This window comes from Thunnus maccoyii, chromosome 4 (assembly GCF_910596095.1).
Source record: "Thunnus maccoyii chromosome 4, fThuMac1.1, whole genome shotgun sequence".
Classification (NCBI taxonomy): Eukaryota; Metazoa; Chordata; class Actinopteri; order Scombriformes; family Scombridae; genus Thunnus; species Thunnus maccoyii.
In genome coordinates this window covers 24,154,257-24,180,723 of record NC_056536.1, presented here as the reverse complement: position 1 = coordinate 24,180,723, position 26,467 = coordinate 24,154,257, and the positions used below count along the sequence as shown (strand labels likewise).

Sequence of the window (26,467 nt, the reverse complement as noted above, 5' to 3'; positions counted from 1 at the left end):
ATCACATTTAAACACACTGTTTACTCATGAAATTACATTTTGTATTTAATCTTATCGTTAAATTGTATGAAGTCACGAATATTTATTTTTGTGTCATTTTAATTCTTAAAGGATAAAGCAGGTGATATTCACAAATCCGATGAAAAAAAAACAAACCAACAATGTGTTTGTCTGTCTCTTAATATATTCTGACTTACCTTCCCACTCTGTGTCCCCAGTCATGAATATATACTTTCATTTTTTAAAAGGCTAAATAATTTTCTAAAACAGTAAAAATGCATTTTTGGGGGGACTATTTTCATCTACAGATCAATTCAGAGTAAACTACAGTGCTCATGCTCATTGTATTTAAGGAACTTGTCACCCAGTGTGATAGTGTGGCTCATTGATGTGTTTTTAATAGTTTTTGGGCAGCAATGAAGGTCTATTTTTCATGGTATTTGTTAACAATAAAAAAAAAATAGAATACCACCAGTCTTATTCTTTGTCTTTGGTTTTGAGGTCACTTAACACCAAATCTCACCCTGAATTCTCTCTCTCCTCCAGCGTGAGCAGCTACGATAAGAACCAAGCTTACTCGACTGAGTGGTCTGATGATGAGCAGCCCGCTACGTACTCCGGCAACGAAAACGGTGGAAACGGGAACTCATTCGAAGATGATTCTAGCACTGGGAAAGGGGTCCGCGTGCGAGCTCTCTATGACTATGAAGGCCAGGAACAGGATGAGCTCACCTTCAAAGCAGGTAATTATCAGTGACCAGAAGACATAGGTTAGATGATTTTGTCTCATATGGACTCATGATACACATACTGTAGATTACACATGAATTTATGAACATGTGAAGGGCCTGGGACACTGTCTGCAGTAGTTTTAGGACAAGAGGATGAGCTGGAGCTCGATAGGTGGTCAGAAATCACCGACTCTGTCCTTATTTCTATTCTAAAGCTCCCTTCCTCTATAGAAGATAGCAGTGATTAGTCAATAATAGCTACATGGAAAACAAATTACAGGCGCTTGCCACCAATTAACACAAGCTCCTTGGGAAATGGTCTGAAAGAGTCCTTTAAAACCCCACATAGTGACATGACTAACAATTTAGAGACAAGCTTTACACAGAAAAATAACTAATGAAGAAGCCACAGCTGTGCATCTAAATCTTGACCCCCCCCCCCCCCCCCCCCCTCCACACCTAGATGCTATTTTTAACCACGTAATTAGTTTGACATTTAAGATGTGATATCAAAGATATGATGGGGGTCTTTAAAGACATTTTTATACCTGCATATTAGCGTATTTGTTCTTTTTGCAAATTGTTCAAATTACATTTATCGGGGATGAAACTGGGTTGGTATGTTAAATGGCACAGCCTAATCAAATTCAAGTTACTTATATCCATTAGATGGGGTAAAAACAAATTTAAAGAAAGCTGGAAATCTTGATGGCTCTATAAACACACTGAGGTTGTGTCCTCTGTATTTTTCGGGGAGAATAATGGAAGAATTTCATTTTATAGATTTGACATTTTAAGCCAACAAGAACAACAATAGTTCATATAACATCTTGACAAGAGTTAGATGAGAAGATTGATTCCACTCTTGACCTGTTAAATGACACTGTCCCACCTGTGGGACACTTAAGCCTAAGTGGCACTATTTTCAGGATCCCTTATATTCATTCTCACTTTTTGATTGTAAAATTTCAAGAGTTACCTCTAATGTTATTGTGGGTACATTATTTTAAGTCTTGTTTAGAAAAACAGGGGTGCCTAGTAAGATGTTAAACCTGTACAGTAAATATGAAGCCAGTCGGCCAGTCAGTTTAGATTAGCACAAAGACTGGAAGCAGGGGGAGAGAGCCAGCCTGCCTCTGTCAGAAGTTAAAATATGTATTGATCTTCTCATCTACCTCTCAGCAAGAAAGTGAATAAGTGTATTTCCCAAAATGTCAAACTATTTCTTTAGCTGAATAAATCAAATATATTAAAGATACAAAACAAAACAATATTTTTGCTGTCTGGACAAATGTTACTGGGAGGGTGGGAGACTTGGATTCAAGACCTCAGTATTTCTAAAATTCTGACAACAATCCTGTACAAAAATATACTATATTACATAAAATCTATAGAGCATTGCATGTAAATCAGCAGAAATGTGGAGCAGTATTTACAGATATTTTCATTTTTGATTCACACTGACTATTTGACAAAAGACTGTGTGTTGATTAAGGAGTGATGTCTCCTTCACAGGTGATGAACTGACCAAGACTGAGGATGAAGATGAGCAAGGCTGGTGTAGAGGTCGTTTGGACAACGGCCGAGAGGGACTGTACCCGGCCAATTACGTCGAGCCAGTCTAGTCACGTTACTGGACAAGGACACGCCATTGGAGGCAGCTTGAACTGTCCCGTCCAATTGCACCGCACATAGCCAGAGACTTAAGAGCAACACATCCCTTGCCCAACAGATGCGCCAAGCAGTCTTGCCTAAATAAAAACTTAGTAACCTAAAAGACAATATATCAGTATAATATATTTTATCCAGCATTTGGGGTGGGTGGACTTACACATTTAAAAACAGGAGCAGCAGTTATTCCAGTATATACACACTCAACTATAACATCAAGACAGTGCAGGAACACATTGCTTCTCTGTGTAGCTGTATTTAGCGTATAATGCAGTGAAAATGGGAAGATAATATAATCAATTATACCCATTCGACAAAGACGAGCTTCTCTAACCTGCATTGTGTATATACAGTGTGATGCCATTTTTGTGTAGCATTTTTAATGCTGTGTGTGGTCAGTCGTCATTCTTACATTGGGAATGCTGTGTAGTGTTAAAAGTACCACAGACAGTATCCTCTATTTTTTTTTTTTTTTTTTTTTTTTTTGTGATTTGGTCCAACCTCTTATCCAGTGTGTGCAGTGCTATGTGTTTTTAACTGTTTCTGAACTTGCATAGCAGCATGTGCTATGCAACAACTTGCATTCCCTGAATCCTGCAGCCTTGTTAAGGCTACAACTTGATGCAACACTTCAACTACAAATGCAGAGTTCACTTTTTAGCATCACATGCTTCTGGACATGCACATGCTTCTGTTTTCATGAGAGGAAGCTTGTTTGACGAACTGATTTTATGTTTGTTTCTTTTATTTTCAACATGGATTTTTTTTTCTTAGCATCACAAAATTGACAATATCATCTTCATGCAATCCATGGCAAGGATATACAGTTTCCACAGAAGCTTTCATTCTTGGTTCAGTAATTCAGGTCTCATTTTAATCCACTTCTGCTAACAAGAAACACCAGTGATACATTCCCTCAGAGCGAAGTCGGATCAAGTCATCTTCTTGAGGTTGCCACTGCAGTATAAGAGGAGGGTTTTGAACAATGCCTATGACGGGCACTTTTCTTCCAGAGCGAGGGGCCAATGGAGGCATGGCGATGCGTTACTGTGCTACAGACCGTTGTCTGAAGATCAAAGCCTCTCCAACAGGACATGAATGTACTAGTGTTTGGGCTTGGAAGAGGTCATGTTGTCTAAACATGGTTCTCTACTGTCATTTAAAGCCCTACCTAGCAAAAAGCACTAGTTATGTGGCCCATTTCCCTGCTGAGCCAAAGAATGACCCAATACCATCAACTATCCGTTTTCTCTCCATGCAATAAGTTCACATATCTCATGTGAAACAGCTTCAGTGAAGATCAACTTGTAGCTGCCTCCCAGTCCACCCAAACTTCATTTGTCTGCAAAACACTGCGCAATGACACAGGGAATACATTTGTCACCAGTACTGCACTGCCTGTAAGATGACTCTTACACAGTGCGTTACGTGGTTATTTTTAAATCTTTAACATGCTCCATAGAAGTTAAATTTATAGAAGTCATCAGATGTCAATTAGTGAGTTATCTTGCTACAAGTTGCACCTAAATCTCTGATGAAATGATTAGATGGGAGAGAGGCTTTTTATAACTTAGTTGTCCTGAAGTTTTTAAAAATTTCATTGGACCAACAGCAGTCAGATGTGTTTAGCTCTGTGTCTGGAACAGGATTTGACAGGTTTGGGTCTCACACATGAGGAGAAACACATCACCAGCTCACAAGTTGTGTCTTAGAGTAAAGCTGTCCAGCATAGCAAAAAGGACTCCTATCATCAAACTGTCCCACATCCTCAATGCACGTATGCACACACACACACACACACATACACACATGCACACAAACATATGCACGCATTAAACGTAGGGTATACACGATACACACGAATTCACACACACACACACAACATAACCAGGTTAATATTTTGGGGGAAAACATCTTCATCATCCAGTGTGTATGAGCTGTGTAAATGTAACAGAAAAAAAATGTTTTAAAAAAATAGTGATTGACTATTAAGACAAAATGTAGTGTTATACATGTAAATGTGTTTCATTAAAATAACAGCAATGGAAAACATATTAATAGGTACCATATCGTATGAATTTCATTGCAATGGAATCGTCAGTGTATCATAAAAGCGTGACGTTATCCCACGCTGTCAGATTTGTATATGATGATGTAATTTAAAGATTATATTCTATTGTAACTGTACAACTGTGTTGAGTTGAAAATGAGACCTAACCACGTTGAAGCAGTAAAAAGGTGTACATGTAAATGCTTTTTTATGTTGATGATCTCTTCCTTATGCACACAGGGGACAGCAGCTCATGTTGTGGACACCCTACCGTATATTAGCGGTCTAGAAGATGTATGTTCATAGTTAGTGATGTACTTTTATCTCCTAACTGGTGTAGTGCCTGTTCATCTTGATGTAACAAGAAGTTCATTTAAATATGCATAAAGATGATTATGATCACAGATAATAATGATGATAGTGATGAAAAACCTGAATCAAATTTGTTGTGATGGTGTCAATATTGCGATATTGGTTTGAAAGGGAAACAAGTTTGTTGAAAAAAAAGTGTCTGTGTGTGTTTTTTGTGTATGGACTGCGTGTGATTTGTTCGATTTTTCCTTTCAGCTTTTAGAGGGAGATGACACTTGGTAATAATTAAATGCTTTATTGTATATCCTGAATATAAACCCAATACAGAAATGCAAGGAGTATCTATTAAGGCAGGTTTAATTAAATATTCACTTATTTTGGCATTGCTCTGCAACTTCTAAATATTCTTGACACATAAATGGAGATAACATGAAGTGTCACTGTAAAGAGAGAAAGAAATAGTTTTGGGAAATATGCTTATTCACTTTCTTTCCAAGAGTTTGATTAGAAAATCAGTACCACTGTTATGTCTACAAGGTGAATATGTAGCTGGAGCTAGCTTAGCTTTAGCACAAAGACTGAAAACAGGGGGAAACAGCTAGCCTGGCTCTGTTTTAACAGTAACAAAACCTGCCTACCAGCACCTCTAAAGCTTACTAATTAATCCATTATATCTTGTCACTACAAAAATAAGTATAAACACAGCAATTCGCTGTTAAATAGGGGATGCTGGACTATTTCTTGACCAATAACAGTTTCCAGGCAACCAGCAAAGACACCAGGAAGTTGCTGCTCCAGGCCAAGAAATCCCTCACATACAGATTAGACAAAGAATACAGTACAGGAACATGTTTATTAGTGGGCCAAATGCACTGAAAGTGATAGTTGATGTGCCTCATTTGACATGTGTGATTTGATGAAATGATGAAATGCCAATACCACAGAACCAACACAGATCTGTCCTGTGGTTCTTTATATTTACTGCTGCATTAGTTGGATGGAATAAATGAATGAAAAGGAGAAATACCGAGGAGGAATATGAAACTAAGAGCGTCTGTTTCAACAGTCAATCGTCTGGTTATTTATTTGTGCTTTAGAACACAACCGCCGTGAAACACTCAGAAAATAACGTTTTATTTCTCATTCACTGCTTTGTTCTCTCTACCGCTGCTCCCTCTCCTCGCTCAACTGCTGTGTCTCTCTCTCTCTCGCTCACTAGCTCTGTAGCTCTCTTTTTTGACTCTTTTTTGGTCGCTGGGTCCTTATTTGACGCTCCAAAATCAAAACAAGTTCAGAATAGGGGCATCAAGGCAGTCTGAGGTGCCTCATAATGCTTTAGGTGTGTGTTTGGCCATTTAAAACAACAGGCGTACTTCAAAACGCGTGCATCAGATGTTTTCAGTGTGTTTGGGCCTTTAGAAGTGCTTATAGACAGATTTTTTTGCCTTTGGGCAGACTCTGGCTAATTGTTTTCCCCTTTATGATAAATTAAGCTCACCGGCTACATGTTTACCGTACAGACATAATAGCGTTATCAATCGACTCATCTAACTCTCAACAAGATATCAAATGAGCGTATCCTGAAATGAGAAAATATTCCTTTAAAGTTTTCCCAATGAGAAGAATAAATACAGTATGTGTCCTTTGAGAAACCAAACAGCACCCCAAAAACGCATTTCAAACATGAGTGCTAAAGACAAACAAATAAAATAATATCCAGTTTTAAGACTTATAGAGTGAGATTGATAGGCAGGAGTGCATGTTTCAGTAGGCAGTCTTTACAATCGAAAGGAAACATCAGTGAGCGAGCTTCAGAGTTCATATTACTCGCACTGTATGTCCAGCATATCTTTGGTTGCCCCTCAGCTCATTCAGCTCTGATCGGCCGATCTTCTTCATCATACAGGGTTGACAAACTGGTACACCAGCCTGCGTGATTCATCAGGCTTTCGGATGATGCCCTTCTTGTAGTACTGGCGTATAGAGCGACTCAGTTTGTCATAGTTCATGGCCGGGCGGTTCTTCCTGATGCCCCATAGCCTGGCCACGTGAGCTGAGTCTTCTATTTTGAAAATTCCTTTGGACAGAAGAAACAAAAAAATGACTCAGTGTGGATTCAGAGGTGAACAAGAGTCTACAGCCAGCGGCTCTGTGAAGCTGTAGACAAAGCAGTACTTTGAGCTGAATGCTAATGTCAGCATATGCCAACATGCGCACCTTGACAGTTCTAACATACTGATAGTATGGTTTACCATGTTCATCTTGGTTTAGCGTTTTATCATGCTTACATTTGCAAATAAGCACTAAATACAAAGTACAAGAGGCTGATGGGAATGCCATTAGTTCTGCAGGTATTTAACCATAAACCAATTTTAGGACAATTCTGAATTATGACCTAATGATGGCACTAGATGTAAATTAGAGGATCACCAAAGTGGTTACAATACTGAGTGTGACATGAATGTCAGTACCCAATTTCATGTCAGTCCATCCAATAGTTGTTGCCATCCCTGGAGTCATGCCCCTAGCATGGCCGAAAATCCATTACTATGTGTACGTAATGTATATTTGTTTTAGGGTTATGCTAATTATGAAGCTACAGCCAGGGGACGGTTACCTTGCCCTGTCCAAAGGTTAAAAAATCTGCCTCCCAGCTCCTCTAAATCTCACTAATTAACACATTTTATCTGTATTAGTTTTATCCATACAAAACATTACAGTTTATAGTTCAAAGAAAAGGTTATGTGCGGGGCTATTTCCTGCCTAGCCACAGTGACTAATAATGTATTTTAGAGGTGCTGGTGTCACCTTTGAACAAAGCTAGGCTAGCTGTTTCCCCTCTTTCCAGTCTTCATGTTAAGCTGCGCTAATCAGCCAATCTTTAGCCATATTTGAGGTTGGTATCAATCCTCTCTTTTAACTCTCAGCTAGAAAGTGAACAATCAATTTCCCGAAATGTCATACAACTCCTTTAAGTAGAGATAAAAAGTTGATCATTTAGTATTTTCTGAAATCTAGAGAGTTTAAAATAGCCATTTATCTGGGAAAAAGAAATATACTTTAAATTTAGGTTATAAAATTATAGTTATTTATACAGTTTATACAATTCTCAGATGACTGGTAATGCCTCTACATTTGACCACTTCTGATGTTCCAGTAACATTGGATGTAATTTCAAATGTGCCAAAACCTACTCAAAAGTCAAACTGAAATAGATAAGATTACAGGCCTTTTTCACAGGAGACATTTTGACTTGAGTAGAAAAAGCACAGGTGTTACTAATAACATTAACGATGGCTATTCAGGTGTCTCTGTAAATCATGACTGACTGTGAGCCAGCATGCACAATACCAGGACCTTGAAACTGAAGCAGCTGAATGAAAGGAAATGTGTGGTGTGTGCTGAACTGTCATCCGGTTTCTCTGCCCACAACTCTCTGTGAGTTCTTTGATTGCCTTACCTTTCTCTTTGTTGAGCCAGCGGATGCAGCGGCTGTAGTTATGAGGCTTGAGGAGCAGCTCTCGGAGGAACTGCCACAGGTGGATGGGCTGGGTGGGGTAGCTACACATCACGTCTGACCAGGAATCATCATCAGCTGCTGATATAGGAGACATTTCAGAGACCAGATGTCAACTTTCTGACTAAATTGTTTGGGCTTTTTTTGTATAGAAATCTCTAATCTCTAACCAAGAACTTACCAGATTTGCCGTCCTCTGGTGGGCAGCGGTCCTTCATTGCTACAGCTAAAAAAACAGACAAAAAATAACTACATATTCACCACACAAAATACTAACAACCATGTCTTTAGTCTTGGTCACAATGCATTTGTTTCACAATTTGCTAACATTACAGCAGGGTTGATGTAGGTTTAATTCCCAGTGTTCCTCTTTTTCTCACCAGATCTCCAGATGTCCAGATGAGCATATAGCATGTCTCCAAACTGCGAGGAGCGTTGTCTGAAATCTGCTTCTGTCATGGAGCACAGATCTCTCCCACTCAGCCCCTGAAACATTGCGCTGACCTGAGGCAGCCTGTACAGGTGCTCAGTCCAGAGCAGCCACTTCTGAACGTGCACACAGCTCCAGTCTAAGGGGTCTATAAAGAGGAAAACAGAAAGAGATAAGGTATTTTCCTTCACACACATTTCCACATGTTCAGCTTGGATTTTCAGATGCTGAAAATACGTCAACCACCAGGCTCTAAATAGTGACTAAACTGATTTTTCAATTTTCAGCGATAAAAATATGATATCAAATCAAAAGGTTATAACAATTGTTTGTTATGATGAGGCTCTTATTTGACTCTGAATTACATGCAGTTATGTTGTTGAGCATAATTCTCTACCCTCCTTTAGCTCTCTGTCTCCATTTACCACATTTAAGATTGTCATAGTTTTGGTGCGTATCTTAATACAGAGTGATTTTTAGAATTGGTCTGGATGACAGTATGACTAACGTTCATTAATCAAACCAGAATACAAAAGCAAGAGCTAAAACTGCTGTTGATGGATTTGAGTCACCATTATGTTAATTTAAAGGCAGGGCAGTTTTATTTATAAAGCACATTTCATAAACAGAGGTAGATTAAAGGTGCCGTACAAGGAAGTTAAAACAATACAGTTCGAAGTTAAAACAACACAGTTGGAAAAGAGCAAAATAAGAGATAAAATTTATGTAGAAATGCAAATAAAAATTAAGAAGTAGAATAAAATAATAAATAATAATCATACAATAATAATAAAACCATGAGTTTTAAAAGCGTTTAGTTAAAAACTCTTGAGAACAATAAGGTTATCAGTCTGGATTTAAAAGTTGCAGGGTTTGGGCGTTGTTAAAACCATCAGGCAGTAGTTTTCAGTGCTGTGCTGCATAATGACTAACATGTTAATTAAAGGTGGGAGTATTTATCTCATTTTGGGCTTGGAGACTACAATTTTAGAGAGAAAGCCTGCATTACAAACTGGGTATGTGGAGCTGTGCGTGTGTTAGCATGCTAATCAGCACAAAGCGTAGCTGAGGCTGATAGTAATGTAATTCATTTTGCAGGTATTTAGTCACCAGTAAACCAAATTTTGGACAATTTAAAATTATGTACTAATGATGGTACTAGATAAAAAGTTAAGAGATCACCAAAATGATTACAATTCATCATGAGAGGAACGTGAATGTCTCAACCAGATTTCATGGCAATCCATCCAGTTGTTGCGGACTGTCATTGCCATCTAACATGCTATTTGTTGCATTATGGGAAATGTAGGATCCAGCATTTCTGGGGCTTATGGCCCAACGAATATGGAAGTGCAAAGCTATATTGCTGGAGTACTCTTTCAAGTTATGTTACTGTGATAAAACATGATTTATAAGCCTCCATTAATGTGTGTCTCCTAATACAAATAATAAAAGCAAGCAATCACCCACACAGTGTATGATTTTAAGGCTCTATAGACTCTGTTCAAGTGAAGAAAATCATCTGTCAACAGAAAAGTTTGCACAAGGTGGGCAGAGCCTCAGATGCTCACCAGGTGTCAGCTGTGTCACTATGGATGTTAAAGTGAAAGCAAACAAACAAATGATGGCCTTTGAAAGTTGAAATTTACTAAACTACAACATCTGTCAACACTTTCTTTATTTAAATGTCTCTCTGGAGTTATGTGACATTAAACAGTTGTACCTGGTGCAATGTTGAGCAGCCTGCAAGCCGTGTCGATATCCTTCAGCACTTCTCCCACCACCATAGACTGGACTTGCTCCAGACAACGTTCCTCCACTTGACCCTGCATCTCAGAGGGGGGATCCTGGGCTTGGCTGGGCGCAGGCGGGCTCAGCTCCGGAGTCCTAGCGGTAGGAGCAGCGGGAACAGGGGCCTCTGTCATCTTCAGCACCCAGGGGTTCTCCTCTTTAGCTAATCTGTCGTAGCAGGGGAGGTAGACTCCCGGCCAGCTGAGCTCAGGGATTCCCAACAAACTGCGGGGTGGCTTGATATCCTCCACCTCGTCCACCCAGGCCATCCTGGTGTCAGTGTGGGGATGACTGATGTAGAGAGGCGAGTGTGCAGTGAAGCCCATGTGTTCACAGCCTGGACTCCCCATGCTCAGGTTGCTTTAATACTTAAAAAAAAAAGGAAAGCACTGTTTTCACAAAATGTTGTCATCGGTGTCATAACAGATTTACCTCCTACGTGACATTTTCAAGTATGACATTGTTTGATGAGACAGAGTGGCATCGATGCTGCTCTGAAACCATACCCCAATGCCCAATATTTAAACAGTAGCAATCCTAAAGTCAACTTGACATTTTGTTCTATGGTATTTACTTTGCTGGGACTCACTTTGAAATATAGAGTCAGTCATTCAAGCTTTGTCAACTGGAGGCTTGTGACAGTTAAATTCACCTTTGTCTTTGTTTGTCTTTCGGTGTGTTTTTTTTAATGTAATTCAAATGTCAAGTTTCATATTTCTAATCCAGAATCTGTAAGAAAGTATTTTTAGATTTTTGATATAAATCTTAACGTTTGAAAATATTTATGTCAAACTGTGTGAAATACTGATCTATTTTGTCAACATCATTCAACAATATCTGAATCCAATCTCCCTGCACCTTTCAGCTCATGAATACAGATAAGAAAGAGGAAATTCAACGCCTTCTTTGAAACACCGACTATCAAGTAAAAATGAATGCGTTTGTCCATTTTAACTTCAAAATGAATGGGATTTGATTGTGTAATACCCAATGCCTTTCAAAAAATATGAAATACATCAGGTCTGCAAAATGGATCACAAATTAATTGCAGAAGAAAACTTGATAAAGGGTGTGACACATATAATATGTGGATAAAAGATAAGTTGGAACAGTTTCATCACAGTATGAGTAAGAGACTGGGAGTGGTGCTGTATGCCAGTATTTAATTTGACAAATGGATGAAAACTTAAACTATATATTTCAACAGGCAGTAACCAAACTACATTTGTACTCATTTAATGCACGGTGTATTTCTATCTGTCATTCCTTTTAGACTCTGACCAGAGTAGAATATATGAAGCAGTACAAAAGACAGAAGCAGACTTCACTAAAGGTCTAATGAATAATGATCTGCATCTTCAGCTGCACTCAGACTCTATTCACTCTGAATATCACAGGTTACCTTTTGTTTAACGCTAAGTATTGTTCTAAGGTGAATTGATCAGGCGACCTCTCCTCCAATCCAAAGCATTGTCAATACAATGACACATTGTGTGAGTCGGTGTGGCAGGAAACAAGGCATTTCTCAGAAGCAGTAGAAAAGATAAAATCTGTTCAGTTAACACAGCAGGCTTACGAATAACTGATGAAATGATTGAAGTGAGGCTAAGATGACAGTAATAGCTGCGGAAGCTGTTATTTATAGTCTATTGTCGAATGTTTCCCACATTTACATTTCATTTCCAGAGTTTCAGAATGATTAATTGCGTGGCTGTACACTTGCTCTTTTAGTGTGCAGTGCAGCAAGATCGATAATAATATTACAGTAAAACAGGGTCACCACAAATTTAACAAATGTCAAAATAGGGGAACATTTCAAAAAGAAGAAGAAGAAAGGTCTAGATGTCTGGACACATGGTCCATGTCTCTACCATTATTTCCTTGCCTCCAGGTATTTAGCAGTTCAAATGTTTGGCAGCGGTAAAAAAAAAAAAAAAAAAAGAAAAAAGAAAACTTGTTCTTCTAGATTATCCGTTCTCTTTGGCACAAATGTCTTTTCTGTGTGTGTGTGAGGAGATTCTGTGCTGCTCAAATGAAGGCAGCATGCTCGTAAGAAAAGAAAAGCGCAAAGTCTATTATTTGTAGATTTATATTTGGTGCTGTTTTAACACTTCATCAGCTAGCAGCCAAACTGATACGAGAGGCATTTAATCAATATGAAACACTCTGGTCATTCGCTCGCTGCATTCCGCTGTTATTTGAACAAAAGGACAGGTGTTTGATAACACACCTTTATGAGTTGCTATTCATCCAAATTAAATACACATTTATCAGAAAATAAACATTTGGAATAAAGGTGTACTTTATAGTAAATTCTTGCTAAAGTCTGTGTTCAATTGTCTACATTCCCATTTAAAACACATTACTTTCAATATTTCATACTTGTAGACAGTGTAGACATTAGAATACACATTTATTAGAGTATACCACAAAAAATCACTTCTTAAAGCTCACTTTTATCAGATAGCATTTCCTTAATTTGTTACTATTGTTTTTATCCTGTTTGGTTCTATTTTTTCTTATGTCCCTCATTGATTTACTGTTTCATTATGTGTTGTACTTTTAAATACTTCTAATTATCTAATTTTTTTTAGCATTCTTAAAGTTTATTCTGTTGGTTCAGCACGTTGTAACTCTGTTTGGAATAGTGCTATATAAATTTATCATTATTTCATTATTATTATTATTATTATTATTATTATTATTATTAGTAGTAGTAGTAGTAGTAGTAGTAGTAGTATGGTAATATAGTATATAAGTATGTAAGTATAAGTGATGGTGGCAGCAATCTAATTGCCTCTAGTCACTGTAATGGTAATAATAGTTGTAGTGGATGTAGTTGGGAGTAGAAATAGTAATACATTACAGTCATAACAGCAGTGCACTTAATAGCAAGAGTAGTAATAACAGTGGCGGTAGTAGCAGTAGTAGTAGTAATGGCAGTAATGGACAGTGTTGGAAAGTACATTTACTGTACTCTACTAAAATTTTGAGGTACTTTCCATGAGTATTTCCATTTTAATGCTACTTTACACATCTGCATCATTACATTTCGGAGGGAAATGTTGTGTATTTGACTCCACTACATTTATGTGATTGCTATAGTTACTAGTTAATTTGCAGATGCAGATAATAATAGAGAAATTAAAAACAGATGCGATAATTTTAGAGAATATGTGGCAATGTTCAAGATATATAGACAGTATAAAAATGTGTTCACCATGACAAGCTATGACATCAATATACATATTATGATTAATATTACACTATTATATCAACTACGGTAAAACTTCAAAAGTAAGACTTTGTAGTGACTAATTTGTAGTGGAGTATTATTAAATTATAGAATTGGAAAACTACTTCTTCGATTACTGGTAGAAACGGTAGCGGTGGTGGTAGCAGATATTATCATGTACTAGTAATAACAGTAGTATAGTAAAAGCAGTATTCCAAGTATTATAATGAGCTGTCTGCAGTCTTACCTTGACAGTGTTTGAAAAAAAGTGGATTTCGGTAGAGTTGTGGTTGAGGCCTCTTCTCAGCTCTGTCTGGCTCTTCTTCTGAACTGTTCCTGTGTCTTAGTTTCAGTGTAGACAAATGTCAAGATCCTCTGAAGTTTTAAACTCATTTGCCCTCGTGTGAGGATGTGCTGTACATCTAGTTTTGTCCCAGCACTAAGAGCTGGCTGGAGCCCTCCTGTCCCCTTCAAATACGAAGACACCTTGTTTGACTCCTGGCCCAAGTAGCAAGAGTTTGACTTATTTGGGACACAATGCCTTTGTGACATATCAATTCTGAAAGAAAGGGTGTGTCTCAATGAGGGAGGCTGCTAAGTGCCTACTTAATAATGACCTGGGGCAGTATTGGTATGGAGAGTTCCTTAAGTAAACAAACCTGGTGAGTCTTAACAGCCTGGGGAGAAGCTGTTTTTTTTTATTTTTATTAAGAACATTTCAAGAAGGGCAGTTTTCAAACTTTGTGAACATAAAATACAAAACCTACTAAAGCCAAAGCACCGGTGAAATCAAATGTTATCTAATCTAATCTGATCCAATAATCATGTAAAAGGTCAAAATTCTGTGTGAGAGGTGAGGAATATTTTTTTGAGATCAATGCTAATTTTGGCATAAATCTACAGCTCAGGTCCAGAAATGCTTTAGACTCAAGGAACTGGGAAACTTGCTGTAGAAAAAGTTAAATCACACTTGATGAATACTTGAGTGGTGCTAACACACACTGGGAGGTTGTTAAACTGCTATTTTGCATGAATAATGAGGATTAGCACACTATTTGCATATAGTAGCTTTCCAGTTCGGCAAAGCTTGAGGAAGATACAAGCGAATTATGGTGCCTGGTTCCATGGTGAAGAAAACCAAATGGACCCAAACAGTCAACACTGGACCTTCTGGTGATCAATGGGACAGAAGTGATGAGATGGAAAGTGACAGAAATTATGTCAGAAACTGTCAGCATAAACAGAAAGACATATGGGAATCTTGCTTGAGGAGAGAGGATCCTTTGTGTTGGTTATTAATATCTGACTGTGTGGTTAGTGTGTATTTTGTAGGCTTGATCTCAGCTTAAATTCACATGACACAAGAAAAGGACACATTGGCTCCAAAGCATGAATAAGTGGCGCACAGAGCGAGGACAGGAGTTATAGAGAGAAGGAAGGAGAAAGCAAGAGTGTGCAAATGTTTGCTTAAACTAAACAGTAATGTTTGTGCGGTTGTGTCGAAATATTCAAAGGAGCTGCTGCCTGTCTATCCAGCCACATTTATCATCTTTAAAGGCCTCCTTAAAAATGGCAGAATTACAGCTTTCCATCATTGAAGTTAGCATAGTTTCATGCTATAAGGTGCTACTGCCTGAAAAACTACATCTGCTTTTATCAGTTGCCCAATAACTTCAAATAATTTTTACTCCACTGGACCTTCACAGTGAGTCATTCAGAAGCTAATCTCATATTTATTGTGCAACCTTCATAGTTCTCTTGTGCAGTTGTGACACATTTACTGTACATGTAACATTCAGCCGAGCTCATGGGAAGCGAGAGTTGCTCCTTCAGGCAGTTTGGTTGTGCAGACTGCCGCTGGACAGAGCTGTTGACTGGGAGAGCTGGGGCAATTTAAAGGAGCTGCATGCAGCATTTGACCAGTAAACCTCCAGGCTAACATGTAATCTGACACCCCCCTTAAAATAAATAAAGAGAAAAACTTCATTAGTACATCTACCGGCCAAGGTCTGTCTAAAGCTACACTGTCTCACAAAGAAGTGTATTTGTCTGACATGCTTTATTTGGTGTGCAGCTACTAAAAAAACAACAGATAAAGCCGCTGTTATATCTATTTAAAAAATGACCATATATTGTAGAGAATATTTGATAAAAATAGTGAGCCATTGACCTTTAAAATAATTTCCCAAATCAAGATGTCATCTCCTCCAGAGATAATTCATAAAACAGTTGCGCTAGTGTGTATAATGGCATAGACCCCAGTTAAAATGCAACACACAACATAGAAATGCAAACTAGATTAAAAACTATGAAATCCTGTTTAATGTCTGAGAGTAGACGACAGGGGATGCCATGTCTTTGTTCAGAAGAACAAAAACAGAGAAAGCTAATAATAGCCTAATAATCTTTGTGAAAACAGCAAAATAAAAACAGCTCCTGAGTCCTGGAAACTGTGAGAGATGACACAAAGCCCAAGACTTTACTTTTCTGTGATAATTTAATCATACAAACATTCGTCAAACATACAAGAAAAAAGCTTTCATCTTTATGCACTTCCTCACTCTCATAAATGTGCTGTTGTATGAGTCTAATGCCAACTGATTCCTTCTGCTATCTGGCCAGTGGAAACTTCATAAACACACTTTGCACTCGCTGAATTGACATTGACAGCCGGTACCTTTTTAACGACAAGGGGAGAAACATTTGTCTTTAACGTTTTGGACAGGAAATGCACAACGTTCTGTGAAATGGCAAAGAGACCTAGATATCCTCACGGCATGTTGTAGTGTTGGCTAGTATTGTCATGTTGTCAAAAAGCTCAGTATCCCCGGGGCTTACGGTTAGCGACTTAATTAAAAGGGTGTTTACCTGTCAAGGTGGTCTAACACACCGGCTGCGAATGACAGATAAAAATCACAGAGTCGATAAACCCTTCAGGACTTAACTGTGCTTGTTGGAGGAGGAAAATACACACAGGCCTTATCATGGATGTCGCTTTGCTCAGTGCATAGACCAGCTAGTTAGTGCATCTAACTATGCAGTAACAATTCTTAAGGATTCATGATTCTGTCATGTCTTTGTAAATTTCTTGGTTTGGTTTGCATCTTAAAACGATCTAACAGGATCAAATTTTCAAATGTATTTTTGTGTGTTTGGCTCATCAATGATTTGTGAGAACATTTGTAGACACAAACGTAGTGCATAACTTTAACAAGAGACAGGAAAATGCAGAATAATAATATTAATATAGATGCAAATTCAATGCAAATACACAATGTAGAATCTTTGGGTAAATGAATATGTTTCCTAAAACATTATCCTCTTCTACATTCATCAAACACATTCAACTTAACAAGATAAAAACAGCTTTAAAATGACAATTCAGAACAAGGCGACAAAACACATTTATGTTTTAATTTTTTTTCTTAATAGTATATAGCTCTTCATCCTCATTCATATCACTTCAGTGTCTTATAGCGGGTGAATTAACCCTGTTATCTTGGGTTGTTAAAATTTAATGTAAGCATGTAAAACTAAACTAAATCTTAGATTCAGACACTCACTGGGGAAGTCTTTATTATATGAGAAGACATCACTGATTCTCTTGACCTTAAGCAGTAGAAGTAGTAAAGAAAATAGATGGATGGTTATGACGGTGATGGCTCTTAATGGGCCATAAAAGCCTCTTCAACAGGCTGTTATTTGATAAAAAAAGAGCTGTGGCTCTAATTTTAGAAATATATCCCATGTGTATAATCTAATCTTTAATACTGCATTATCACCATTACTTACTATTCTTCTGATATTACATAGATGTGTATATATATGCCAGGTGCCAGCAATGACTTAATATATGGGAAGAAACCCTCACTCTCTCACAGGACTGTTTAAACCAAATCAAATTCAATTTCACAAAAGTCCATTTAAGTAACTCCAAAAAGTCCTGTTGACAATATGAAGCATAATTATAGTAATAATAATAATTGTTGGCTGTAAAACTTAGCTTTATAAAAATATGTTCCTGCACAATAATGTGGACTATACTTTCCCAAATTATGGGAGCTATACTGTATATGAGAGTTCTGATTCTCAGTGTTCGTCTCATCTTAGAGTAATGATAACTGGACTCCCTCCAGTGGAGGAAAATTGCATTGCATCTCAGTTTGAAGGTACTATAACAGCATATAAATGATTGGCCATAATGCATGAGCCATGTTGCATGAAAAAAAAAAAAAATGAATTGGCCTTTAAATGAGCTTCAGATATATTTGTGGAATATGTCACTTCTTAAAAACCGCATATTAAACAATTAAGATAAAATGTAAGACGCCCATATTATCAGATTTAGTTACAGGGAACTGGTCCAGAAATCAAATCAATATATCTGGGCAGTCAGAGCAGAAACTGGAGAATCAGTTGGCAAAATAAATGGCTTTTCCTCCAAAGTATCTCTTTCAGGTTGCACAATGCACACACATATACACAGAATTTCACAAATACACACTCCTGGCATCATTGTTTCATTTTCACTCTGACAACTAAAAAAATTTTTTGGGGAGGGGGGGGGAGAAAAAAAAAAGAAGAAAAAAAAAAGTTATCACTCAGAAGACTCATAGCACTCATTTTTAACTTAGCATTCACACGTGCATACAGTGGGTGTGGGATGTTGGTTGAGCTGCACGTCAGAAGCGTTGGCCTCTGGTTTCTCAAGAGTGTCGCTGAAGTGGAGAGCGACTTTGCATAAAGTGATTAGAACCTCCTGACTCTCCACCAGCTACTGATAAAGCCTCTTCATTCACTTATTGGTGTGACAGACTCCAGAGGTACGGTTTAGTGCTGCTTCTCTGTGACAAGTCCCATATTTAAGAGTGCCCAAAGGGAGAGGGCTCCTGTATACCCTGTAAAGAAGGGGAATGATTAAAAAAAACCCAAAAAAAAGCAGATAGTAGAGCTGCGTCATGAGTAGAAAATTTACAAAATGAGACAGAACGAGGATTTAAATGTATAATTTAACTGTCTTATACATACATACATACTACAAGAATAGAGCTTTCATTATACGTACAGCCAACGAATCTGCTCAGACTATATAATAAAATAAAAAATATTTTATTTTTTACTTTAACAGCAGTTCTACATGTCAAGTATGCTTTCAATAATATCCTTTTTTCTGATTGATTGATTGATGGCCAAAAATCTGGAAATTAAACACATAAAATCATCTTTTTCCTTTCCTTTAATGTTAAATTGCTACACCTATAAAAAGTCAAGTTTAAAACACAAACCTAAATATTGTATATATAATGCAATTTAACATTAAAGGTGTAAAAGGTTCTGACATGATTTATCTTGCTTTCATGATCATATCCACTGTATACTTTAGATTAAGACAATCTCATATTGAGCAATGAGTTCGCATTGTTGCCTTAACTCAAACATTGTAAATACGTCAGCAGCTGCTTCACATGCTCAATAACTGTAAAACATCAGCTGCCGGCATCCAAAGTACACTACAGTCAAAATTTCAATCTGCCCAATACTTTGTTTTATCACCATATAGCTGCAGTACAAATAACATTCCCATCAGGGGCTAGAGAAGGATAAGCCTTCCCTAAATGTACTGCTGGCTATTGTCCAACCCACACTGCATACTGCTAAAGTTAAAATAATGAAATCGCCTGTGTCAGCAGTTCAGCGGTTGAAAAGACAGCGACACGTTATGTAGCCCCAAAGTAAGCGACAACCTGACCGGGCTCACTTAAGGTGGACTGACCTTTAAGGTGGACCAGCTATACTCATTTTAGTAACAAACTCAGCCGCTCCTCCCGAGTTTTGCTCAGCCCACTGCGGGCATGTTGGCATGCTGACGTTAGCGTTTAGCTCAAATCACAGCTGTCCCCGATTGCAGCATAACAGACTCTTGGTCTTGTTTGTTGAAGGATCAGTTTAAAGAAAATACATGGGGAGGAATGGACTTGTAGCTTTAATTTAATATGGGAAATAGGGAGAACAACCAACCCAATTCATTTATCTCAGCTGCTCTGATACTGCAGCCCTGAGCAATGTTTTCCGTGGTAATTTAAATTGAAATAACAAAAAAATATGATGAATACTTCCCCACTCGATAGATAGATCTAAATGTCGGTGTTACTTTCAGTTGAGTTATTCTCCTCCTCATACTCATTTTTTTCTTTAAAAATTAGATGAAACAAGTTAATTAATTTCAGGTTTTGAAGTTATTCTGTCAGTTTGATGAAGAAAACAATCCCAACCCTGATTCACTGGTACAGAGAATCTCCTTGCCCCATGACATGTCTTACCTGGTTATAAGAGACTACTGATAGATTGCTTTGTAGACGGTTTGCTACTATATCCACAGAGTTGTGTGAAAGTCCATTCTGATCTTGCTGCAGCTGGTTGGGGCTTCCCTGCCAATGTTCCTCTGAGACCATGTGGCCGCCGTCATGGTGGAGGCTGTTGTTGTTGCTGTTGGGGCACTTGGTTTTCTCTGGCGAGGCGAAGGGGTTGTAGTCTCCCTCCAGGCTGCGGTGAGGCTGGGTGTTGAACTCGGCTTGGAAGGAGGAAAGCTGCTGCGTGACGCCGAGGAGGCCTCCGACCTCCACACTCAGGATCACCCAAATTATATCTGTCAAGAGAAACAAACAGTGTGTTATAATATAAAAAACCACTGACACTATCCTCCAGTAAGATAGAGTTGTGCATTATGTTACTGGGTCTCTATCTAAAACAGGGGATTGTGCCTATATAGGTGTGAAATACCAAAAGCTTACATTACAAAACCTATAAATCATAAAAATCCAATTAACTCAACGATTTAAAGTGCTCCAGGTCTGCAGTTCGTTTTTCTCTCTTAAAACCAGGAAATTGATGGTGTCAGGTGAGGAATTATCTCTGTGACCACCTTAACATTAATGAAATATTAAGGCCAAGTATCATTTTTTAATTGAGTATTCCTTTGCTGCTTAATTTGTAAGTACGATAGTCTTCGGGGATTTCCTGCTGCGATCCATCATGCACATTGAAGTAGCAGGAAGACATAAATCAGTTAAATGAATGACTCTTAATTCAATTTGTGCATGTTAACAGATTGGCCATCTAATATTTTAATAGTTTTACTGCGGTAAAAAGCATAAAAAATGACCTCGCACTGTATGTTCAGGAATGACTCTTGCCTACTACTGCTGACTAAAATAAATGTGTGTATATTTGCATATCTGCAGCCTAGTTTAAGACAAATAACTATCTATTTGAAAAGGGCAGTGCACTGAGGGAATATTTACAATTGGGTCATACAAAAAAAGCTGCAGTAAAATCTAATATTTCACTAAGAGCTTGAAAGCCTGGCAAGGGGGATGACAACTTTTAATACTGATGTCACTGGACAAATTATATACACAACAACATGCAGTGCATTTACATGCACTTAATTTACCAGGTTACCCAGAGAAACCAGGTTTTGTGGATAATTGGGGGACACGTTTACCTGCAGTGTAGTAACCTGGTTACTGTAAATCCTTGTAAACAGGCAGCAGATCAGTTACCAGATTTCTCTCCTACCTACAACCTGATTTTGGAAGTGTAGCTTACTAATTTTTACTGTATTAGTGATAGAAGCCGCTGATTCCTGACTTTTTTTTCGTTTTTTTTTAATGTATGTGTGTCAGAGCATCCTGACAGCACAGTGAGAGAGAGATAAGCAGTGCTTTCCTAACAGTGTGAAAGTGTCTAAATTTAACAAACAATCAAATGTTCAGCTGTGGAAACTGACTTATTTAGACTTCTACAGGCTATTTTGTGTTAGTTTCAGTTTCAATCAGACTTTGGGCGGATGCATTTTAAATATCAGGACACATCATTGCATGTAATGATCTTTCCTTTCATTGAGCTGCTCCACTGTGCTTTTGCTGTCTGCAGTCTTGCAGACAGGGAAAGTACATGTGTACTCATAAAAAGGGCAAACCAAGTTTCTATAATCCCCTTCCCTGGTTACAGAAACCAGGTTTCTCGTTTTTAATGACAGTTAAGTGCATGTAAACACACTGATGGACTCAAGTGTAGCTCTCTTATTCTCTAAGAAAGCAGAAATGCCAAAAAAAATTATTCTAATAACCATCTAGCTAACATGATCTCAGCACCTCACCTGCTGAACATGAAAAAGCATTGCAACCTTATACTCAGCTCTTAAAAATCCACAATTCTTATTAGTTTTTTGTGTACAGTTTTCTGTCCTCACCTCCATAGTAAAGTCCAGTAGCTGTGCACATTCTCCACTGGCCCTGGTACATGCCAGGAGACACAGGGCTCTGCATCTGCACACTAACGTCAGCCATTTCCTGAGGGTCTAGGGACCGCACCATCACCATGTTCACGTGACCGAACTGATCTCCTCCGACATACTTCAGGCAAACTCCAGGAGGCCACGACTCTGTACCTGGAAGACAGGCAGACAGCTGTGCTTTAACTCTACATGACATCTGTGTTCAATCAAATTACAGTGTAACATGTAAATTAAACACAGTGTTTGTTTCCAGAAGGAAGTATGTTCTACCTGTGTTCTGTATCCTCCAGGTCTTTGTGAAAGGTGTGTCAGGTGGAACAGATTCGCCCTCACCGATCGTCACATCCTTTACAAAGGACATGCATGGTGCATTGATGTTGGGACTCTCAAAGTCATAGTAGGCTCCAATGGCTGCCTGTAAATTCCTGGGCAAACAGAAGGAAGAAATACAGATGAGCGTAACGTGATATATGCAGAGGGAACTGATTAATTTCTTGATTAATTATTAGGTCTATAAAATATCAAAAATAGTGGAAAATGCCTGTCACGATTTCTACACGCCTACAGTGACGTCTTCAGATAGTTTATTCTGTCTGATCAACAGAATAAACCCAAATATATTCAATTTACAATCTCATTAAACAAAGAGAATCAGCAAATCCTCACAACTGAGAAGCTGTAACCAATAAATGAGAGGCATTTTGGCTAGAGAGAAACGACTTAAACGATTAATCGATTATCAGAATTATTTCCAATTAATATTTGTCCTTCAACCTATTGATTGATCGTTTCAGCTCTAAACATATCCCATGAGTCTTAGATACTGGCATGGTGCCAAAGCCTCATGAAAGCTGTGCTGTAGTTGAATGCTGACAAAATAATGTTTGAATGTTGACAGAAAACCCCAGAACACACATCAGCATGTATAAGACCAATGAAAACAAAAAACCAGGGGAATCCTGCTAAGGCCCTTTAAATAAACCTGCATGTCAGAAAAAAAATTGCATTTTCATACAAGAGATTTATTTGTAGCTACTGGAGTATTTCATTCTTAGTAGCATCATTTTGTGGCATTTTTAGTGACTGGTTAAATAGCAACATGAGGGCCACAACTGAGATGTCCGCAGACCCAGAGAGATTCATACTGGGTGCTTCTCGTGACATGCTGGTCATCCACAAAGCAGCACTTTTTATTTTTAGAAAGCCCGTTGCAGAGGAGCTATTACACGGCATCACGTGATACAACTACAGCCTGCACTGCCTCGTTAACTTAACATAGACCTGCACTGGCATAGTACAGCTGTATGTACGCAGAGAAATTAATCTCAGAAAGGGAGAAAAAAAAATACTCAAACACCCTCACATATTCATTTTCGTTTTCACACAACGACTCATGCGTTGCTTACACTTTCATTAAAAAAAAAAAATGTGTAACCGAAAATGAAATGCTCACTGCTTTAAGTACTCTCAGTATGTAACAAATCTACACATAGACAGTAAGTAAAGATTCACCAGACTTGCAACACCTTTGTGTGAGCTTTGAGCTCGACTCTGCAACTGACATGTTGGTGGAGTTACGTAATAAACGGCAGCTACTCTCAATGTGGTCAAGGAGAGACGGACATTAACGTTTGATCATTTTCACCGTTCATAATAAGGTGTCTAACTTATATAACATTGTCCTCACATAGCTACAGAATAAGCAGTTAATACAGAGCGGAGAGAAAATACTTTACAATAAATAAAATTATCGGTTCAGTTTAGCAAACCTAGCTTAGTAAAGTGGTGACTAAACTCCAGTCAGCAGCCTGAACCACGACAAACATTAACAGAAAGAAAATAAATGTATTTTTATTACAATAACACACCCTCTTAGATACTAACTTGTGTGTAAACTACTATTTTTTTTATCTTTATGAGGATGTTTATCAGGTGTGTAAAACCTGCGTTCATTTGCTAACAGCAAATGACGAGCAATCAAAAGTCGGAGACACACTGACTCAGCTAACCGTTAGTTACGTTACTACAACGTCGTTAGCTGTCATTGAACCCACGCTTCACATGCCCAACGTAAACGCTTTCATTCTGTGTCACAATGAGGGTAACACTGCCTATTATTATTTTGTCTGTTTTCCCAACTAATTATTTTTGTACAGAAACTTCTTTGTAGTGAGCTAGCTAGTGCACAGACGCTCCACATTAACCCCACGCAGCAGGCCCGCCGAGTCCCCGAGCTCACCAGTTGGTCATGTCCAGGAAGAAGGCGCATCCGGCGGGGTTAAGCTGAAACCCGAGCAGCCTCTGAAACTCCGATATTAAGATATCTTTGTCCGTTGTACCCATGCAGCTGAATTTCTGCATGAGCTCCTGGTCCACGTCCAGGTCCATGCCCTCCATCGTGAATTCGCCTCGGCAGAAACAGGGGCTTCGCTCCTAATTTAGTCCGAGGCCTCGGCTTGTCATAACAAACTCGACAACAGGGCCAAGTGCGCATGTCACATGATTGTATCTTATGCCTCTGTGTTACCCAAAGAGGAGCCACAGGCCTGCAGGAGAAAAGAAAATATTGAGCTTTCTTTATTTTATTTATTTTGTTTGCACATACGTAAGACTGCATTAAATCCAGATTATAAAAAATAAAAGATGTGACAGGGGAGAAAAGCTAAAGGTTTATACAATGGACCTCAACTCAACTTAAAGGTGCAGTGTGTAGAATTTAGTGGCCTTGGCAGAAATGGAATATAATATTCATACGTATGTTTTAATTAGTGTATAATCATCTGAAAATAAGAAACGTTGTGTTTTTGTTGACTTAGAATGAGCCCTTTATATCTACATAGGGAGCGGGTCCTCTTCCACGGAGCCTGCCATGTTGCACTGCCATGTTTCTACAGTAGCCCAGAATGAACAAACTAAACACTGGTTCTGGAGAGGGCCATTCACGTTTTTGCAAGTTTTGCGGCAACCTTAAGTTCTCCTACATGTTTGGAAGGGGAGGGGTATTCAGTTGGTTGCAATCTGCAACTTCACCGCTAGATGCTACTAAATCCTACACGCTGGTCCTTTAAGGATAAAAACAAAAAAAAACCTAAGATAATTAACTAGGAAAATACAACAACAAAAATGACAACAACAAGCACACAAAACGAACAGAAAAAACTAACCAATCAGTAGACAACAATGCAATAAAAACAAAGAAATCAGAAACATTTTCTGTAGTTTAATAATAATCGTAATAATATGTAATTACCTTTCAGACTAAACTAATTCAACAACATATTTGTTCTAGCAAAGTTCAGGGTTGTTTCATTAGTAATGTTGTATTTGTACATGCAATGTACATGTACATTTGATTATTATTTTATTTGTGTCAATATCAAATAGCTATTTGATTCCTGTGTTTTATTTTGTGTATGATGGATAACTTTAATGTTAGTTTATTATAATTTTAATTGAAAAAAAAATCTGAGTGCTGCATTTGTCAGCAGTGAATGCATGAGATGAGAAATGTTGTTGCCAGTCTGTTTCTTTATTCTATTTGGAGATGTTAAAGATCCCCTAAAGACAAAATATTGAGCTTGGAACAATAATGTGTGTCTGATCAATTTTTTTCTACATAAAAAGTATAATTACAATGTAAAAATCTTTAAAATGGCATCTAATCCTTCTCCCTCATTAAAAAAAAATCCAGATTCTATGAATATGCAAACATTTTAGTTTCAAAAGTTTATCTGCTGGACACAACATGTCTCCTACTTCACTGTAAAGTCCATTCTCAGTGTTTGTGCACAGGAGGCTTGAAGTTTTCACATCACACTTGTGTAAGTTGAACATTGGACCAGAATTGGCTTCCAAACTATTTGTTATGTCACAAATCATACTCATAGGCTCACCCCATAAAATTAGATTTTCAGTGAGCACAGAGAAACTTGCCACTTTCAGCAGGTGAATGTGAAAACAGTACACATACATCATTCTGCAGAGTGAAGTTTAAACATCTAACTGTAGGAACAAGAGGAAAAACTTTAAAGATGTACCTGATGTCTTTCATAACTTTTTTGTCACTTGATTGTTATTTGTTTGACTTCTCTTTGTTGAACTGTGGTCATTGTTTCTTGTGTGCTAGTTGTGTTAAGTCCGACTCTTTTTGTTCTCATGTTTGTCTCGGAAATGAGTAACCAAAGGAATTTCAACAGGCCTATTGTTCTTTGACACAAAAGTAGAATTAACTGTACAAAGAACATATTTACAGATATTACTCAGACTACTTGACTATAGAAACTCCCTGATCAAATAAAGTTACTAACATGTAACCTTCACTTTGCAGTAACCAGTGCCGAGCCTTTAAAGATCCCCTTCACACATGTTTTAATACATATGAAAATGTTTTGAATAATAATTTGGGTCTGATATGGATTTTTCTACAAGAAA

General features: G+C 38.0%; 5 protein-coding genes across 14 annotated transcripts in view; 2 read left to right on the top strand and 3 right to left on the bottom strand.

The window, feature by feature from the left end:
• LOC121895400 (protein kinase C and casein kinase substrate in neurons protein 1-like) overlaps nucleotides 1-2,895 on the top strand; it is a 360,445-nt gene extending 357,550 nt beyond the window's left edge. For all 10 annotated transcript variants that reach the window (XM_042408508.1, XM_042408507.1, XM_042408503.1 and 7 more), the window contains 2 exons: nucleotides 547-743; nucleotides 2,247-2,895. In XM_042408508.1, coding sequence (XP_042264442.1) covers nucleotides 547-743; nucleotides 2,247-2,356 — 307 coding nt within the window. In that variant the 3' untranslated portion in view covers nucleotides 2,357-2,895. The remainder of the gene's footprint in view (nucleotides 1-546; nucleotides 744-2,246) is intronic.
• A 3,455-nt stretch (nucleotides 2,896-6,350) lies between these two features.
• LOC121895244 (SAM pointed domain-containing Ets transcription factor-like) lies at nucleotides 6,351-8,873 on the bottom strand. Its single transcript, XM_042408236.1, has 4 exons — nucleotides 8,662-8,873; nucleotides 8,463-8,507; nucleotides 8,225-8,359; nucleotides 6,351-6,841 (listed from the first exon to the last, which is right to left on the bottom strand). The coding sequence occupies exons 1-4, from the start codon at nucleotides 8,774-8,776 to the stop codon at nucleotides 6,663-6,665; spliced, it is 474 nt and encodes a 157-aa protein (XP_042264170.1). The 5' UTR covers nucleotides 8,777-8,873; the 3' UTR covers nucleotides 6,351-6,662.
• uhrf1bp1 (UHRF1 binding protein 1) overlaps nucleotides 8,805-26,467 on the top strand; it is a 38,318-nt gene continuing 20,655 nt past the window's right edge. Inside the window, exon 1 of the mRNA XM_042408234.1 lies at nucleotides 8,805-8,888. The gene's annotated coding sequence lies outside the window, so the exon portion shown is untranslated. The remainder of the gene's footprint in view (nucleotides 8,889-26,467) is intronic.
• LOC121895719 (SAM pointed domain-containing Ets transcription factor-like) lies at nucleotides 10,421-11,228 on the bottom strand. Its single transcript, XM_042409142.1, has one exon. The coding sequence runs from the start codon at nucleotides 10,850-10,852 to the stop codon at nucleotides 10,421-10,423; it is 432 nt and encodes a 143-aa protein (XP_042265076.1). The 5' UTR covers nucleotides 10,853-11,228.
• LOC121895243 (protein ILRUN-like) lies at nucleotides 16,216-24,574 on the bottom strand. Its single transcript, XM_042408235.1, has 5 exons — nucleotides 24,276-24,574; nucleotides 22,307-22,461; nucleotides 21,992-22,189; nucleotides 20,058-20,383; nucleotides 16,216-18,635 (listed from the first exon to the last, which is right to left on the bottom strand). The coding sequence occupies exons 1-5, from the start codon at nucleotides 24,431-24,433 to the stop codon at nucleotides 18,600-18,602; spliced, it is 873 nt and encodes a 290-aa protein (XP_042264169.1). The 5' UTR covers nucleotides 24,434-24,574; the 3' UTR covers nucleotides 16,216-18,599.

What these genes read in the sequence shown, in the direction of transcription:
- LOC121895244 (XM_042408236.1), bottom strand. Translation starts at nt 8,776, where the DNA reads ATGTTTCAGGGGCTGAGTGGGAGAGATCTGTGCTCCATGACAGAAGCA. An exon ending in TCTGGACATCTGGAGATCTG is followed by an intron (nt 8,508 to 8,661) that starts GTGAGAAAAAGA and finishes CTGTTTTTTTAG; the next exon opens with CTGTAGCAATGAAGGACCGC. An exon ending in ACCAGAGGACGGCAAATCTG is followed by an intron (nt 8,360 to 8,462) that starts GTAAGTTCTTGG and finishes CTATATCAGCAG; the next exon opens with CTGATGATGATTCCTGGTCA.
- LOC121895719 (XM_042409142.1), bottom strand. Translation starts at nt 10,852, where the DNA reads ATGGGGAGTCCAGGCTGTGAACACATGGGCTTCACTGCACACTCGCCT.
- LOC121895243 (XM_042408235.1), bottom strand. Translation starts at nt 24,433, where the DNA reads ATGGAGGGCATGGACCTGGACGTGGACCAGGAGCTCATGCAGAAATTC. An exon ending in TTCCTGGACATGACCAACTG is followed by an intron (nt 22,462 to 24,275) that starts GTGAGCTCGGGG and finishes CTGTTTGCCCAG; the next exon opens with GAATTTACAGGCAGCCATTG. An exon ending in CAGTAGTCTCTTATAACCAG is followed by an intron (nt 18,636 to 20,057) that starts GTAAGACATGTC and finishes CCTTCTTTACAG; the next exon opens with GGTATACAGGAGCCCTCTCC.